Source organism: Lissotriton vulgaris, chromosome 12 (assembly GCF_964263255.1).
Source record: "Lissotriton vulgaris chromosome 12, aLisVul1.2, whole genome shotgun sequence".
NCBI classification, from domain to species: domain Eukaryota; kingdom Metazoa; phylum Chordata; class Amphibia; order Caudata; family Salamandridae; genus Lissotriton; species Lissotriton vulgaris.
The window spans coordinates 576,455,555-576,473,972 of record NC_141700.1 but is presented as its reverse complement, the minus strand read 5'-3'; the positions used below and the strand labels follow the sequence as shown (position 1 = coordinate 576,473,972).

The window sequence follows — 18,418 nt, the reverse complement described above, 5'->3', positions numbered from 1 at the left end:
GCTGTGTGAATAATAACTGCAGGCAGCCCTGTGCCTGAGGTGCATCATCAGAGCTGTGTGAATAACTGTGCACAGCCCGCGCCTGAGGTGCATCATCAGAGCTGTGTGAATAATAACTGCGTCAGCCCCGTGCCTGAGATAGAGGATAGCAAAGAAGCCGGGGGCAGAAGTAGCGAGAAAGGTGTTAAGGAAGAGGCACGGGGAGGGAGACACGGCAAGAAAGAATGAAGGGAGAAAGAGAATGAGTGTGAGGCCGAGAGGGCCCGGCGTACAGCCCGAGCTCTGGCACGACTCCTCACAGATCACCGGCTGCATTCACCCAGCATCCAGCCACCACTCCCCACAGATCACCGGCTGCATTCACCCGGCGTCCAGCCACGACTTCCCACAGATCACCGGTTGCATTCACCACGCACTGAACATTTCGTTAGAGGTTGCTGGGAGCTACAGAGCAGGAGAGAAACAAGAAAAAAAAATGGCCGCCACAAAGGTCCGAAATTTTTCAGAATCGGCGTGTTTTTTGCTGAGTGACGGATGACATCACAGGTAGAACGCAAAAACACGCCCCCGAATCCGAAAAAGACGGGGCTTCAACCGAGTGACGCCCCTCTCCTCCAATGGCTGGCCTCGGTTTAGGAAGCCAGCCAATGGAGAAGTGGGGCGGGTTCAAGCCCCCTACACCAAGAAACATAAAATCTTCGGAGCTCCCCCACTGGTTACAGCAGTGCGACGAGTCCTCGACCTAAAAATGTCGTCTGTGTACCTTATGTACATCACACCTTTTTCTTTGAATTGTTCTAACTTGCTCACTACTTCCTCTTCCTAAAACCCCATATAGAGACCTGCAAAAGATGGAGCAAAGCAGGTCCCTATAGATGTCCCAATGGTTTGGTGATAGATTTTGTTATCGAAGAGGAAGTAGTTCTGCTTGAGACAGGTGGTCATCATTTCCAATATCACCTCAGTGTGTGACAGACAGGAAACTGATCTTACACTAAGAAAATGTCTACACGCCTCAATCCCCTTGTCATGCGGGATACATGTGTAAAGTGGCCAAGAATAGGCGCTGCAAGCGATCTTCACTTGCGTTGTTTGTTTGGATATATATATATATATATATATATCTATCTCCACTGTAGCACTCTTGTTAGATTAAACCCAGTCTAGGATTTATTTGCGCAAATCAATATAAACAGACGCGTTTCAGCCGTAGCTTTCGTCCGTGTCAGCCAGCGTCTGTGAGGCGGAAGTATTTACATATTTACAACGAGGTAGAGAGCGGACTTTATATTCAATAATGGTCGCCATGTTGGACTGTGCAAATCAGAGTAGGGTAAAACATTAATCCATTCCTTCAACGAAAATACGTATTTACAATATTTACATATCCTGCACAAAGATAATAAGTCTTTATCTGGCTAAACCCAGTAGAAGCGAGATTAACATTTTATACATATTGATTTACTTCAGCACATTCTAAGTACAAGTGTGGTCGCCATATTAGAACGTAAAATTCATTTGGAAACTTTGTCCCTTTCAATTGAAAATCGTATTACTTTTTGACAGACCCAACATCCGTTTTCTCAGATTTCATAATATTGGTTACAGTTCATTTACAAACTGTATGATTCAATATATACAGCTTCTATTTATAGTAGGTTAATTTATTAAACCCTGGATGGGCTAAAGTAACGCATTTTGCAATGAGTTTCTTCTCATAATTAATCCTATCTGTATCCAGATAATAATCACAGTATAACCTGTCGCATTCTGATGTCTCCATGAACCATACTAGATCTCAACAATTATAACCACATTATTCTCCTGACCGTCACTCTACCTTCTTAATGTATTCATCATTAGACTTATTCTTGGACTATAAGCGAGTTCCCCTCAAGGATTTAAACCCTTAGGTGACTTTCTTTGGAGTTCAATGATGTACCTAGACTCCAAACGTCGTAAATTTATTTTCTTAGTCACCCCCCCCTCCCGGATGTTAAATGGGATACAGTCTAAGCAAAAGAATTGTAGAAGATTTCTGTCGCTGTTATGATGACTAGCGAAATGTCAGGCTACCGGATAGTTCTCGTCTTTATTGGCAATTGCCCTTTGGTGTTCCAATATGCGTTTCTTTACCGCATTTACTGTACTGCCTATGTAGCGATAGCCACACCGGCATTCGAGATAGTATACCACGTAGGGTGTGGAGCAGGTCATGAAGTTCGTAATTTTAGTTACAGATTTCATGCCTGGGATTTGGAAAGTTAGGACCTTTTTGCTAGAACTACATGCTTTACATTTCCCACATTGGAATGAACGGTGAAGGTTTTGTAGTCCTATGACTGGTCTCGCTTTCTTCTGGTGGCTTTGCACAAGTTTGTCTTTTTAAGGACCTTGATTTCCTGAATGTTACTAGGGGGTACTCAGAGTTCCTTCCCTATGATGTTATCTGATTTTAAAATACTCCAATTTCTGTGCATTATACCCCTGATTTTATTAGCTGCATAGGAGTAGTTGGTAATTAGTCTCAGCTCGCCTCTCCCTTTTTTGATGTTACACCTGGTACTTCTCTCAGTAATACCTGCCTATCTATGGCTTCTACCTTCTCCTTTGCCAATTGCAAAACCTTTCGTGAGCAGACTCGTGAGTTAAAGCGTCCCAAGCTGCTGCTAGCAGCTTGATCATAGTCTTCTTTTCTAGAGCCGTTTCTTTTAATTCGTAGTAATTCCCCATAGGGGATACTACTCACTAAAGTCTTCGGGTGGCTATTTTGACCATGCAGGACGGAGTTGCCAGCCGTGGCTTTCCTGTATAGGGCTGTTTGGATACTTCCTGCTTCTACAAAGACTTTGAGGTCCAAGAAACTGACTTCAATCTCGCTCATCTCATGGGTGAATGTTCGATTCAGATCGTTCACATTTAAGGCGTGAATGTACATTTCTGCCGATTCTTGTGATCCCTTCCAAATAACGAAGAGATCGCCAATGTATCTCCGCCAACTGACTACTTTATCCACCCATTCGCCGTTGTCATCGGCCCAGGCCACCTGCTTCTCTCACCAGCCCACGAATACATTTGCGTAACTGGGGGCGAAGCAGGTGCTCATCGCCATACCCCTTATCTGCCGGTATCTTTGATCCTGGAAAATGAAAATGTTGTTTAAGCAAGAGGAAACTAATTCCATTAGCATTTCACTATTATTTATATATATATATATATATATATATATATATATATATATACACACGCACACTCTTAAGAAAGGCTTACAGACCACCTGGTGCACTAGGCAAACTTGACTCCGACATGATCACCCATAACTTCAAGAACTTACTACTCCTCTGCAATTTCAACATGGAAGACCCCTATGACCAGTGCTCCCAAAAGTCTGCACAACATATTACTTTCCCAGCTCGTCACGGATCCCACACTTCGCTCAGAACACACTTTAGACTTCGCCAACAGCATTAGCTACCACTCCATCTTCCCACTCACATGGACCGACCACTTCATCATCCATTTCAAACTCTCCACACCAAGTCAAAGCGCCCCTCAAACTCCACCAACCCAGCCATAATTGGAACAGAATAGCGAAACTGATTTGCGCAGCACACTCGAAACAGACCAACCCAACTAAACCAACAACCTAGCTGATGACCTCACCAACTTCAACCAGTGGATCTCCAACTGTGCTGACACCCTGACAATCAAGAACAGAAGAACTCTGGGACTCAAACATACTCCAAACCGCTGATAAGGAAATGGGAAGTCAACCCCGATGCCAGATCAACCTACATGGCAGCCCTCGGGCACTACCCCCACTCCCTGAGAGACACCAAGAAAAGATCATTCATTGACTGGATTATAGCCAGCTCCAACAGCCCATTTCAAAATTTCCTTCTTTCACCTTCCTTTACCAAATTGCTGTTTAGTCTCCCATAGCATACATTTTATCTACTGCTGTTCAGATAGTTTCTCTTTTTCCTTGCATACTGATGTTCATTTATTCAAATGTTCAAATATGTTAGCAAGATAATCCAATTTCGTGCACAGACTTTTTTTATTTATTTAGATCGCATAATTCATTTTGCTGATTTTCCTCAAAGTTTAAGCGTCATTTACCTCAATTTGTATGCATGAAAAAGCACTCTACCTCTTCTGAGCCAACAAATGTCTGTGTAGTTGAAGCTTTTTAAACCTTGCCCCATTTGTTCACAAATATGAGAAAATAATCTTGATTTAAGAGGTCTACTTTTAATGTAATTGACCTTTGATCCATTTTGTCCATAACTTTTCTTAATTAATTTCCAATAGTTTGCACGACTAGTGCTTTGCGATGTGAAAAGTAGTGAGTACTTATAATATTTTCATTCTTTCTTTGCTAAAGCTATAAAACCTTTTCTTGAACCAACCATTGAGGGTAAGCCATCTGTGCATATTCCTACACAATTTAACCATTGAAAATTATTTTCCTTAATGAAGCAATCTAAAGTTTTAAATATACCTTCATCTCTAGTTCTCATTGGAAGTTGCAGGCAATGCAAGAATTGCTCAATAATTCCGTCCGTAGGAATGAAACGTAGTAAAAACCAGCAATTGTGCTAACCCACTGACATCTGTTGATTCATAATTGCAATGTAAAGATCATATCTCTTGAAAAATGTCCTTCATTTGCAGCTTAATGTTATCAGACATGTCTTGATAAGTCTTCCAATCGTGTTATCTGCCAAGGGGATTTTATTAACTTCTATCTCTAATTCTGGCCCAGACATTGTCCGAACAATAGCACAACAAGATTCCTTTATGGTGCTTTCGGCAATAGTGTGGCTTCTTGTTTTTGGCAATTATACGAGCAACCAAGTAACTTGTTTTTGAGCTTTTTCTGATGTCTTCATTCCTTTGGTGAATTATGCAGACTGCTTCTTTATAGATTCTGAAAGCTCAATGTATTCTACTGTTTTTCTGACAAATGACTGTTTTGAGGTAAAACAATGCTTTAATTTGTTTGGTACCATACTGTCCTTTGCAAGTATATGCCCATAACCTAAACACTGGGGACAAGGATTGTTTTCATTACCAGAAATTGTGAACCCCAGTTTTCCATAAAGTTTATTTTATAAACCAGGATTAGAAATTTTTCCTTTACACTTCTTAAGTTCCAATACAGACCATTCAGCAGTTGATTCTTGCATAGTTTCCTCTTTAGTCGTTTCATTTTGTTCGTTGCAGACGTCTTCTTCACCAGCTTTCCTTTTCTTAATTAGAAACTTATTCAACTGCAATTTAAGTAACTTAACAAGACATGACAGACAATAAGGTTTGTACTTGTATTTAGACCTGTTTTATGCCTCTTAATCTAGAGGTCTTATTGGTGTGCTGCTTTACGATTACGAAGATCACTATTTCTGCTCGCCGATCATGATCCACGTAGGTATGGAGCACCGCTCTTATCAAGCGACAAAAAAAAGGCATCCATCGAATTTTCATAACACTGTTCGGGAAGCAGCGTGCTTTCTCAACTGCTCTCTAAAATAACCCTCTGTCCACTCAGAGTGCGCAGTGTGTGCATGATCACGTAGTGATGCCCCACTTCGGCTGTTAAAACCTGATGCGCAGTACCTGTGTGATTCCCCAGACTGTGGTCTGCATACATGGATACGACGGAAGGAGAATATACTAGTGTACCATATTAATCTGCACCTTTACTGCGCTCGCTACTTTCACACGACACCTACACACTAACATTTTGCGACACACAGTTTGGAAAGCTCTGCTATAGAGAGGTGTAGAAACCTCACACTGCATTGTGCCTATGCTGAGGGTGCTTCAGTGTGGAGACCACCCCATTGCTGCCTGCTCTGAGAAGCACCTCGCTACCATAAAAGTTGTGTCTGGAGAACAGACTGTGAAGGACATTGGGACTGAGAACTACCCCAAACTGGTCCTGATGTTTGACAGTGGATCCATATTTCCTGTATAGAAATTGTGTATGTAAGTGGGACCGAAACCACCCACTTTGTTCCAGTTTCTTCATGACCAGAGAAAGGAATGCTTCACAAAGTATTCTAAGGACTGTCATATGACCAAGGGTAGTATCTGCATGACCGCGAGTCTACCATATGTGAAGAGACATCTTCTGAAGTCTACTCTTTCTGCTAGAGGATCTCAGGATCTGCATGTAGGGCCTAAAAGCTTGTATGTCTGCTGAGAGGTGGAGGAGCCTCCATGGCCCAGCAAGAGGAGAAACTGTCCAGGAATCAAGAGGCCCACCAAGTCCCAGGGACTGTGGTACATCGAGAGAGGACTGACTACCTGAGAGCAAGTAAGGAGTGGTTGTACTGCAGCGGGTCACCCTGGTCTTTTAAAATTGGTTCCTGGTGGAAACCACTTCAAGCATCTATGCCTTTCAGCCCCATCAGGGCTGCATCTATTGTGGTTACTGCATTGGCTTGATCGTGCCTGCAAATTCCTATCTTGCCCTGTCTGGGATGCAGCTGCCTATTGGCCCGGTTGGGTCTGCATCTACTATGGTTACTGCATTAACCCAATTGGGAATGCGTCAGCTGTGGTTCCCTTCTGTATTTGCTTGGGTAGAGCTAACAACATCCTGCTGTCTGACAGCCAAATCGTTCAGGAGCAAGGGCTGCTTGCCATGGGACTGAGCTGGGTGGTCACATGTTTAGAGAAAAGCAAAAGGAGCAAATGATGGATGAAATGGTGAACAATGCAAACATTGATGGGAACATTCCAGCCCGAACTGCCAAGCCAGGTCCTCCCTGGACTGGAAACACGCATCGGGCTCACTTTGCCACTGCATTCAAGCTACCCTGGCTGATGAGGGGTGTTACCCCAAACCTGGTCCCAGGATGGTTGTTTCCGGTCCAGGGAAGACCTGGCTTGGCAGTTTTGGCTGGACTGTTTCCATGGCTGGGTCTGAACTGGGGTAGCACAGTGAGCTAAAGAATGATGATGGATTCAACCCAGATCTGTGACTGGGGGTGAGTGTCTGAAACGTTTCAGCGCTCCGTCCATCAACTTAGTTTTCGCATGTATAGAGACTGGCCACGCCTGGCCTGCTTGGTAGTCTTTGGGACAGACTTCATTCGCCTCATCTCCCACTGTGGGAGTGCAGCGGTGCAGTCTGATCTGCTCCGGAAGAAATAGACTATTACATACCTGCAGCACACCAGGGTGTGTGTTTGACTTGTGAGAAAAATTGAGACTGCCTCAGAGTTCGATTCATGTTTTACCTGATAACTGAGAGGGTTAAGCCATCAGGGGCTCTTTCACCTTGGTGGGATTAGCTCCAAGGATCTCGGAGTGTAGCACCACAAGGGGGAATTGCACTCAGGATCACTACCCTCTATGCTAATTTGGACTGTGTAGAATTTAGTACCTTTGTGTGATAAAAAAGTGCTAACTTCTTTTTGTTTTTAAAGACCAGAACTAGGCTGGACGTTGTAGTTATGTCTGTTGGTTGCTTGTTGAAAGCTGAGCTCTAGAATCCCGCACTTCTACTTTGACTGTTCACACTCATTACGCTTTAAAAGTCATGTGTGGTAGAGGGTTGCACTTAGCCCAGTTCACAGAGGCAAACGGTCACATTTGAAGCCCAGTAGCACCTGCCTGCCCCCTGACCCAGTCGAACGGGGTTTTGACAACCTCATATCATATTTTAGTCTATGCTTCCGAGGAATGTTTTTTGACTTCTCAGTAGTTGACATTTTGCACTATGTTGCTTCTGGAACTTTTCAGTGTCTTGTGCAGTGCTGCACACCGCAAAACGTACTTTTGATCTGTTTCAGCTAAATTTCTTTTATTTTACTGAACTTTCTAAATTATGCAGCACAGGGTAGATTTGTGGTAAATTCGTGATCACGCTGTTAACACTGTAATTGGGGTTGCCAGTTGAAATGTAACAGTAGTTTTGGCTTTTGACACCAACAATGTTGCCCACTCTTCATAGAGCTCCGAAACCATTGACTAGGACTCCAAGATCAGGCCTCACACTTAATTGTAATTCTACTTACTGTAGTGGCATTTAATGTAATAGTCATGCAATTAAAAATCGGATATACACTTTCTCTCTAAAAGAGGCATTGTGTCACCTTGGACAGTGGTATATTGTTTTCAGCTTCTTAGGTTTTGTGTCCCTCATTGTGTATGCAAACTGCATTTCAGTTAAGAGAACTGTTTTGTGACCTAATAGTTTCTTAAATGTACTTGTATATTTCAGTGTAGCAGTGGGCTAGAGACAAGTGTTGAACTTGATAGAAAGGAGCAAGAACCCAGCAAAAATTATGTTGAAGATATAGCTAATGAAGCTATTAACCTGCTGTGGAATCTGTGGTAAGGTAATGGTTTGTGTATGTTTTTCTTTTGATTTGACCTGTTTGGAGGTTACAAGTTAGCTAGTATAGTTATTTGCTACTATACTTTCCATGTCATTAATGCTGACCTGATTTTACAGTAGCAAAACTGTGTTAGAAATCTCTAGGAGAAAAATACCTGTTGTGTGACGTTGGGTGCAGATTCACAACTCTTGTGAAGTTGTCATTCCATTTTATTCCACTCCTATTTGCTTAAGAAAACGACACAACACCACAGTCCGGGTTTGAAGTGAATGTTTGGATCTCTGAGAATTAATTGTCCAGTTATGGTCTTCGTACCTTCAAATAAGGTCTAAATTCATTCATCCATATATGTTTGAAATAATGCTAATGTGCATCTGAATCGGGTAATGGTGAATGTGGGACTGTTGCTACTGAAAACTTGGACAGGAGTAACATTTTCTAGGGTTACTGGAAGCAAAATGCACCAAGCGTTAGCTGAAGTGCCTGTGCTCTTTACATTCCAGTGAATAATGATTGCTGATATGATGCTTCGGTTTCATATTTGATAATGCCACACCCTCACTCACATACTAAAAGCCAACATCTTTTTGTTGCACATTTAGTGAAAGTAGCAGCAGAGCAGTCTCCCTGTTCAACAAGGAATGTTGTCTGGACCTTGTACTACGATGTCTGAAGAAATTTCCTACAAACGTAGAATTTGCAATTTCAGCAGGTATGTGCATAACGTAATGTGTATATTTTGTTAATTTATGTGCATTTGTAAAGGGCATTAGCACTCACCAGGGTATTCTGATGCTGAGTAGGTGTGTACCTTGCCATACCTATTGTAAGTTGGTTAATTGAAAAGGAAGGTCTTCATCTTCTTGCTGAATTCAAGAAGAGAGGAGGTGGTTCTGATGTGGAAAGGGAGGCTCTTCCACACTTTAGAAGCGATTTAAGAGAATGCTCGTCCAGAACATGTTCTGTGTATGCATTGGATGGTTGAATGTAGGAGTCCTGCAGAGCAGCGGTGTATTGCAGGATTGTTGGCGGAAGATGTGACTGTTCAGGTAAATCGGGCATGAGTTGTGGAGTGCCTTGAATGTGTGGGTGAGGAGTTTAATTTGAGCACTTTTGTGTACTGGAAGCCAGTGTAGTTCTCTGAGGTGTGTTGTAATGGGAGTTCTTTTTAAGAGGTTGAGTATGTGCTTTCCTGCTGAGTTCTGTATGAACTATAGTCTTTGAGTGAGTTGCTTGGTGATCCTGGTATAAAGGGAGTTCCCATAGTACAACTTGACGGTGACTAAGGCGTGAGTGACTGTTTTTCTTGCGCTGCTTGTGAGCATCTGGGGTTGTTCCTCCGCTTCTTCAGGGTGTGGAAGCAGTATGTAGTGATGGCATGAACTTGTGCAGACAACAATTATTCCAAGATTCCTGGCGTGAGTTGTGGATGCGAGTACAAAATCGTCCAGCCACCAGTTGGAGTCCCATGGTGAGGTGTTTCTGCCGAACATCACTACTTCTGTCTTGTTACTGTTCAGCTTGAGATAGTTGTAAATGTAAATGTATAGGCATTTATATAGCGCACTACCTACCCGGAGGGTCCCAAGGCGCTTCGACCGCTGCGAAACCCTTCCTGGCTTCCCTGAGAGATGGTCCCTTAATGGGTATCTCCAGGGTGAGACCAGGCATCCCCGGCGGTCTGGTGGGGCCGTTAGTGAAGATGAGGCAAGCTAATGCCCAGAGTTGCCGAGTGTGTGATCGCTGATCAGATTGGGCACCGAGGCGAGAGAATTATCGAGTCCGCTGACCCTGGTCCAGAAACCTGCCGCGCCGGGAATCGAACCCTGGTCCCAGGCCGTCCTCTGCTCTCGGGTCTGCCGCCTCTAACCAGTGAGCCACACTACTTTCATCCAGTTTGCAACTACGGTCATGCAGGTGGTGAGCTTGTGCTGAGGATGATCCAGCGGTAAATTCACGGTAATTTCTCAATGAAAAACCTCATTTACCTCTATTTTACTGCTGAAAAGGTTCCACTGTGTATCCCCTTCAGGAGACTTTACATAAACATGAAAAATCTAAACACATTCCATATTTAAGCCAATAAAGAGTTTGTGAGTATTTTTAAAGGGTTTTATTTTCTTAGTTAAAAGTTGAGTTTTTTCTGACCCTTTATTCATTACTCAAATATCAATCCGGTTACAGAATTTGGAAGACAGGAAAAATAGAATTAATACAGAACATATTGTAGGTTGCATACAAAGAGTTCAGGAAAATATAATTGAGTGAGTTTTGCAAGGCTAATTAATAATTGGCAAACATCTCCCATAAAGGGAAATAAATGCATAAGACCAATCTTTCCAAAATTAGTTAATTAGTCCAAGCATAAACTTAAAAGGTTTAGATTTAGATGCTAAAACTCTATCAGCTGTATTCTCTGCCCTGGTCTGTTCAATCTGCCTCTCTGTGCTTCACAGAGAGAGACAGCCCACCCTTCACAAGACCAGAGGAATGTGATCTGCCTTGCCAAAAATATGACTTGTAAGGCTGGCCTATGCCCCCCCACCTCCCTCTCTCTCTCTCTCTCTCTCTCTCTCTCCTCGGACGCAATCTCCTCCCAGACTGCACCTGCGACGTTCACGTACCCAATCCATATGATGTCTGATCTCATCTGCTTCTTCTCCTCTCCTCCCTCTCAGACTAAGGCTTAAGGCAGACACGCCCCCTATGGGGTTATTTTTATATATTCTTGGCTGACTAAACAAATAATGTTGCAGGTTTCAGAAGAAACTTGCACTGTGATTGGTTAGCATAGATGACATGAGGGTCTCACCATCCTGTTCTCATTTGCAAATCCAACCCATACCAGTTTTAACAAAGGAAGCGTTCATGCTTAATACAGTTTTATGTTTCACCATCCATAATTATACAAATTTACAACATTAAGGCAGAAAAATGTATCGGTCCATTTCCTTCTTCCTTTCACATCACACACAGGAATGATACTTTACACAAACACTGGTACATTGGCACGATCACGAGAATGTACAGTTCACTGTGGCCTTGACTCATTTCTCCACTTGAGGCAAGTTCGTTCAGCGCGTGCGTCTCATTTCAGCACAATTCTCAGCCATGCTGGATTCTTAGGCATTAAGAAATAACAAATAGAAATGCTAGTGTGCTCACTTATTTTTAACCTTATTTCACCAAAAAGAGAGAATAGAACAAGTCTTTCTCAACCACTCTTTCCGTTTGAGTTAATCTATATTTTATTTTCCAATTTAAAAAAATTATTTTACATAGAAAAAGTCCGACACAACTTTCATCCATCAAAAAAAAATTATTCTCCCCAACTCGAAAAATTAAATACATCTTATGAATGTTACCCCATCATAAACACTCTTAATCATTCTCCCTGCCATACCAATAGTGTAACATTTATCCTTGAGTTGTGTGCATTCTCACATTCCTAAGTCATTCCTTCTCATTCACACTCATACTCTCCCTAAAAACCTAAACAAAATATTCACTGCTAGAAATTGTTTTGCATAATTCCCCAAAAACTTTATTTGTACAATAGGCCATCCAAAGATTCACAAGACAGTAAATATTTGAAAGAAATTGACTTTGCTGAATCGTTGTCGATGCGTTTCGAATCCCTTTGTTCAAGGAATTCTCCTCAGGACCAAAGATGTTCTGTAAAATAAAGTTAAACAATATCTTACTACATGCTTGGTGTATTCTACATTCCAATCAATGTCCAGGACTGCAGATTAAGTTATCTTACCTTCATAGACAGACCAATCGACTTATATTGACCTTTCTTGTAACTTATCTGAAACCATAAAGTGGATTTATGCATAAACACTACTTTCTCTCATCCGTCTTATGTCATTATAATAGCAATAAAGTTCGCTACTTACTTGAAAGTTGTAGGCGTGGAGTGTTCCCATGAGGCACAGGGTCAGACTGATTTGCATATGGCCATGTCTGAACTGGGGTGGTGGAGTGAGCTAAAGAATGGTGATGGATTAAATCCAGATCATTTGACTGGGGGTGAGTGTTTGATTTGCCCAAACGCTCCGTCCATCATCCCCTTTTGTATTGCTAATGTTTTAGATAGCTTTTCATGCAAAATGCGTTTGCCTGCATGTGATGTTGGTGCATGGTTAATTAATGCACATTATAAAAAGATGTGTTATGAACTGAATATGCATTGTCTAAATATGCAACACAGCCAAAGTCTCTTAAGACGGGAACAGGGAGTATAGATTACAAGGAAAAGGAGCTGGGAAGAGAGAACACATTCCATGATTATTTTCAAAGCTAAAAAAAAGGAAACTGCAATCATAAGTTTCTCTACACTGCAAACACACATGTTAGTTAAGCACAATTATCTGCTACTTTGAAAGTTCAAAAAACCATTCTCTAAATTAAATGTACATTCTATAGTCAGGTTAAATCTATACTCAACACATTAAACATCCATGATTAATTAATTAAGCATGCTTTTAAATGAAAGACCTTCAGACTGAAAGCATTTTGACCAGGCCTCATTTTCATGTGCCATGTGTTTTCACTTGCACCAAAATCTGCGTGTCATTTTAAATGCAGTCTGTCTGAAACACAAAATAAAGCAATGCCTGAATCCAGATGACATCTGAGCTACATCAAGGGTCTTGTCCAAGAGGGAGAGTATGAGTTCATCTTCGTAGGAGGGGATGTTGAGGTTCTGTGTGGATGACATTCACCAGAGGGATCATATGTGTGTTGAAGAGGGTGGGATTGAAAGATGAACCTTGAGGGAGTCCACAGATGAGTTTGCAGGCTTCTGAGGAGTAAGGTGCTAGGCTTACCGATTGTGTACTATCCTTTAAGAAGGAGCAGATCCAGTAGAGCGGGTCCTCGGATGCCAGTCTCATGCAGGCAACTGATGATTAGGTGCAAGACTGTATCCAATTCTGCAGAGAGGTCCAGGAGAATGAGGACTGCAGTGTCTCTTCTCTCAATGATCACATGAATGTTGTCTGTGGCAGCACCGAGTACTGCTTTTGTACTGTAGTTGGGCCAGAATCCAGATTGCATGGCACTGAGGAGCTGGTGGTTGCTGTGGTGGCTGGTGAGGCGTCAGTTCATCAGCTTCTTTAAGATCTTTGCTGGGTGTGGAAGAAGGGAGATGGATCTATAGTTGGAAAGCGTGTTTGGGTCTGCGGGTGGTTTCTTTAGCTGGGCCATGACGGTGGCATGTTTCGAACTGCCCCGAAATGAGGGTGAGTTGATGGAGGCATCGGAAAAGGGTGTTAGCGTTTCACTTATTGGCTGGAGTATTTTGGTGAAGGCATGGTGGGGGCAAGGGTCATTGGAGCTCCGAAGTAGAGGTTCTAAATGGCAGCAGCTATTTTGACAGTGGTTACAGCAGGTCATGAGGTCAGGGCTTGTTCATTGGCTGTGATGGGAAGTTGAGTTGCCATGGTAACGGTGTAAGGCTGAGGGTCGAAGTTGCTGAAAATGTTAAATGTCGTATACTTGTAAAGCGCACAGCTGCCCTAGCAAAGGGGCGTCCCGGCGCTGTATACCGCTGGGCAACCCATCCTGGCTTTCCCTGTGAGATGGTCCCTCCTGGGCATCTCCAAGGTGAAGACCAGCATCCCCGGCGCTGATGGGGCCGTTAGTAGAGATTAAGCAAGCTATTGCCCAGAGTTGCTGGGTGGGACCCATGGTTGGAGTAGGCACCGAGGCGAGAAATATCGAGTTCGCTGACCATGCCGCGTCAGGAATCGAACCCTGGTCCCAGGCCGACCTCTGCTTCCGGGTCTGCCGCCTCTAACCAGTGAGCCACGCCACTACAGAAGCATTCTGAGAGCTTGTTGCAAAGGTCTTGTGAATGTGTGATGCTTCTGTAGGCGACAAGAGGCGTGCTGAAATCTTTGATGGAGACTATTTCCTTGCTGCTGTATTTGCTGGCATCAATGCGATCTGTAAGAGCTGTGCTCTTGGTGTTCCGTATCTGCTGGTGGTATAGTCTTAGGGCTGATTTGAAGAAGTCTTTATCTGCGGTGTCGTGACTTGTTCTCTATTTGCGCTCCAGTATCTTGCAGTGCCGTTTTGTCAGCCTGAGTTCCTCTGTGCCAGCTGGCCTCTGGTCAGGCTCTTTCCTTTGGGTTGTGCTTGAGCGAAGCCAAAGGGTTCAGCGCATGCCATGATCCAGTTGTTGAGGTTTTTGTGGACTTTCAGAAAGTCGCTTGTGTGCTCTGGCTGGCTGGAAGTCCACTCCTCTTCTAAAATGATTTTCCAGCTCTTGGGTGGTAGGGCTGCTATGGTGCGGAATGGGTATACTGAAACTGAGGGGAGCATGGTCTGTCCAGGTCATAGTTGCTGGCTTGGCTTGTCTACTGCGATGTTGCTGATTAAGGAAAAAATCTTGTCCAAAAGATGTCTGGTGGTGAGGGTGGGATTGGTAGCGTGCTGGGTGAGACCAAGGTTTTCAGGGTTTTCTAGAAGAATGTAGAGTTTGGGTCAGTGAGGTCTTCTAGATGAAAGTTAAGGTCTCCAAGGGGGATGAAGGTGCTGGCTCTGATGAGGGGTGCGATGTAGTCTGTGATGTCGAAATTGGTGTGGGTCCAGGTCGTCTGTATACGAGGGTTCCGCTCGAGGAGAAATTAGCTGCGACCTGTATCTGGATGTGAGGGGTTTCCTGTAGCTGGATGGGGTGTCCCTGTAGGTTGTGCAGCAGATAGTGCCTATAAATATGATGGCGGCGACTCCTCACCTTGTGCTGATGGTCTTGCGTAACAATCTTGTAACCAGCGGGGATAGAGGTAGGGGGTTGAGCTGCCAGGCTAAAAGGTCTGTTAGTCCTCTAATGGGTCTGACTGGAGCGGTGTACAAGTCTTCTAGACTATTCCAAACTGACAACAGGGCAATGCAAACGAAAAGTACTTGTGCAGCAGGGGCGATAGGGGAGGGGGGGGGAGTAATATCTCATCTTCACAAGAGAACATGTGGGAACTTCAACTTTGTGCTAAAATCGGCAAATATTCATGGGAAATACAGCCTGCACTGCACACAAACACCACAGTAAGCCTTCTACTTGTGCCACTGCTTCAGTTCACCACATATATGCAGCAAGAAATGCTGCTCCCCAGTTAAGGGGATCAGAATTGATAAGTAGGCAGCCGGTAAACTCATCTGCTAGGAGTGCGGGTTATCAGCCTTGCATCCATCACTAGAAGCATCCCTGCCTGCAACCAGCAGTTTCTCTGTTGCCTATTTTAAGGGGGACAGTCTCCACCCCCTTCTTGGTAGGGAGTTTACTTCAAGTATACCGCAGCAGAGAATATTTTTCTGCTGGTGGAGCATCAGACAAGGAACTTTCTTTGGTTAGAGCTGGCCACCAGGAGCGAAACAAACCAGAAACCATCCAAATCGACCCTGTGAGACCATTTACAGAGTGGTCCCCTTGGGGAGCCAAGCAGGGAACAGACTGCATGGGGCTCTGCAGTATTTTCTTGGAATACCTCAGGAGTGGGCAAGGATCCTAGGAATGGAGCAACCTTCCTGAAGAAATGTCCTTTAATCATTGGGTGTGCATGGGGTCTCCCATCCTTAGTTTCAGAGTGCCCCTGAGAGACCCCCATCTCCCCTGGGATGGGCACATGCAGTTTTGGTCCCCATGACCCCTACCTCCCACGACCTATGAAGACTAAGCCGGGCGTGTTTCCCACCCTCATCCCTCGGTCAAATTGGGGGCGTGGGGCACCCCAGCCTCCCATTTCTCTGTTTTCTCTCCTTGCGACCATGGAAAGAGCACCACTCCTACCTGCAAGCGTGAGTATAAGAGTAGCAAGAAGTGTGCCAGGTCCTGCGCTTTGCACAAGAGTGCACATGTGGAGCTGCTGGGGCCAAGGGGTTTGGGGACTCCTTCCCCCGCTGGAAGTGCGTCGTGAGCATCATCAAGAGAGAAGGAAGAGTGGAGTTAGAGATTTGCATACTTTCCCTGTGGTGCCCAATGAAGGGCAGAACCACCATTAACAGTTTTGACTTGTGTTGTGTGTGTGGGGGGGGGGAGGGGGTTTCATGGAGGGCAACAGTCTCTGGAATGTTTTTTTAAAAAAAACACGTCCTACCTTTGCAAGGGTATTAAATCCCTGCCTTGGGCAAAGATTCCTTTTGATTTTAAAGTACTCTTGGTAGCTGAATCTTTTGTTCTTGAGTCCTGGAGTGCGGGAACCCTTGTTAGTTGGTCCGAAACCTAAAAAGTTATAAAACAAAGTCTCTGGGATACATATTTTTAACACAGTGCTTTTATTGACAATGGTAATAGATGATAATGCAAGGTTTTAATTAAAAAGTCGTAATATCCCAAAAATACAGGAATGCAGTTGTTCATATTGTATCACCTATTTTTTTTTTTTTATCAGTTGAAGTCAGTAGTTTAATATGTTTGCACTTCTGTTTCATGGAATTTGTTACTGTCTTTTTAATCCATTCAAATAAGAATGGGTTGTCAGCCTTATACCCTCCAATGAGTTTCAAAACTCAGATGCTTTAAAACAAATTCTTCTTTTCAGGATCATCCGTTTTCCTTCAGCTGTGAGAGAATGTCTAGTGGTACTTTTATCTGATCGAGACATCTAGCCGTAGATTCCTTACTTATGAACTCCATTGGCATCAGACTGGATCTGAAAGATTTTTCTTTGAGCATTACCCCTGCGTGGGTGGCGTTGGTTGGCTCCATGTGGCGGCGTCTGTGTCTGTACCGGAAGGGACATTCACGTCGCCTATTTTAGGCGACACCTTGATCTGTGACCAGCCCTATTCTAATCCCAGACAACACTGAGCCGGAGCTGCGTCAACCAACACAGATTCCACGACCGGTTATAGGTCCTTCCCTCACCCTTATTCGGAGATGCTAGGTCACTAGACCCTTAATAATACCAGCACTACGATCAGGAGATTGACTGGTATGAGGAATTGGGTGAGGCCAGTGGACTGGCTACTTCTTCAGATACTGGTTTCACCACATCCCCCCTACCTCCATCCCCCCCCCCCCCCCCCCCAAAGTGGCTACGGAGGAGGGAGCATGTTATGACGTGGTGGTGCAGAGGGCGGCTGAGGCCCTTGACATTCAGCTACCCTCCGTGGCAGTCAAGACTAACATTTTGATAGAGGTGCTACAGCCAGGAGCTTCCTTCTCAGAACACTTGCTCCCATTTAATGAAGCCCTTACAGACATACTATTGGGAACAGGATGCTCGCCACCACCCTGCCGCGGGTGACCCAAACTTCCTCACAACCCGCCTCACCCTTACGAGCTTGGTCTGCCATGGCATGTTCCCTGCCGCGCTTTCCTGGACAGGGAATCCAAGAGACAGTTGGGGGCAAGAAATGTTTTTCTTCCGCCATCCTTGCGTACCCGTCCATAAACACTGCATGCTTATTGGGCTGTTATTCCCACTTTGTAAGAAAGTGGCTTTGTATATACTGAACCAAAGTAAGGTACATTGTGCACAGAGTCCACAGCCCCCAGAGGTTTGGCTGAGGCTAAAGTTAGATATAACCATACTCTCAAGTGGTAGCTTGGTCGAGCAGTAAGGCAGTATCAGAGGACAGTGTAAAGCACTTGTTGTACACACTCAGTCAGCAAATGGTCTCACACACACTCAAGAACTGAACTCTAGGCCAATTGTTTTGTATCAAAATATATAGTTATTTTATTTTAGAACCAACAAGGTATCAAAATATACTTTCTCAGAATGAGTTACTTTAGTTAAATACTTTTCAAAATAGGAAATAGACTTTTTAATTACAATAGTTATAGTTGTTACAATTGGCAGCACAATTTCAAACGCAATGTGACATTGAGCTCAATGGGAATTTCTAGATAAATGCAATTAGTTACTTTATGGTTGACTTTTCTAACCACAGGACTGGATCCTAGATTCAGTTCTGGGACATCTCCTGTAAACAGTTAAGTAAAAGCGTTTTGGTTACAATAGTGATTTTTAAGGAATATTATTGTATTTTAAAAGAATTTCCAAGTGAAACCAGTCAATGTTGCTGTTAGAACTGGGGGTCTCTAGTTG

At 43.8% G+C, this 18,418-nt stretch overlaps 1 protein-coding gene across 1 annotated transcript in view; it reads left to right on the top strand.

Moving 5' to 3' along the window:
* Positions 1–18,418, top strand: part of HEATR3 (HEAT repeat containing 3) — a 194,414-nt gene that overhangs the window by 52,465 nt on the left and 123,531 nt on the right. The window contains exons 4-5 of the mRNA XM_086945442.1: positions 8,237–8,349; positions 8,957–9,066. Of these exons, the coding sequence (XP_086801568.1) occupies positions 8,237–8,349; positions 8,957–9,066 (223 nt within the window). The remainder of the gene's footprint in view (positions 1–8,236; positions 8,350–8,956; positions 9,067–18,418) is intronic.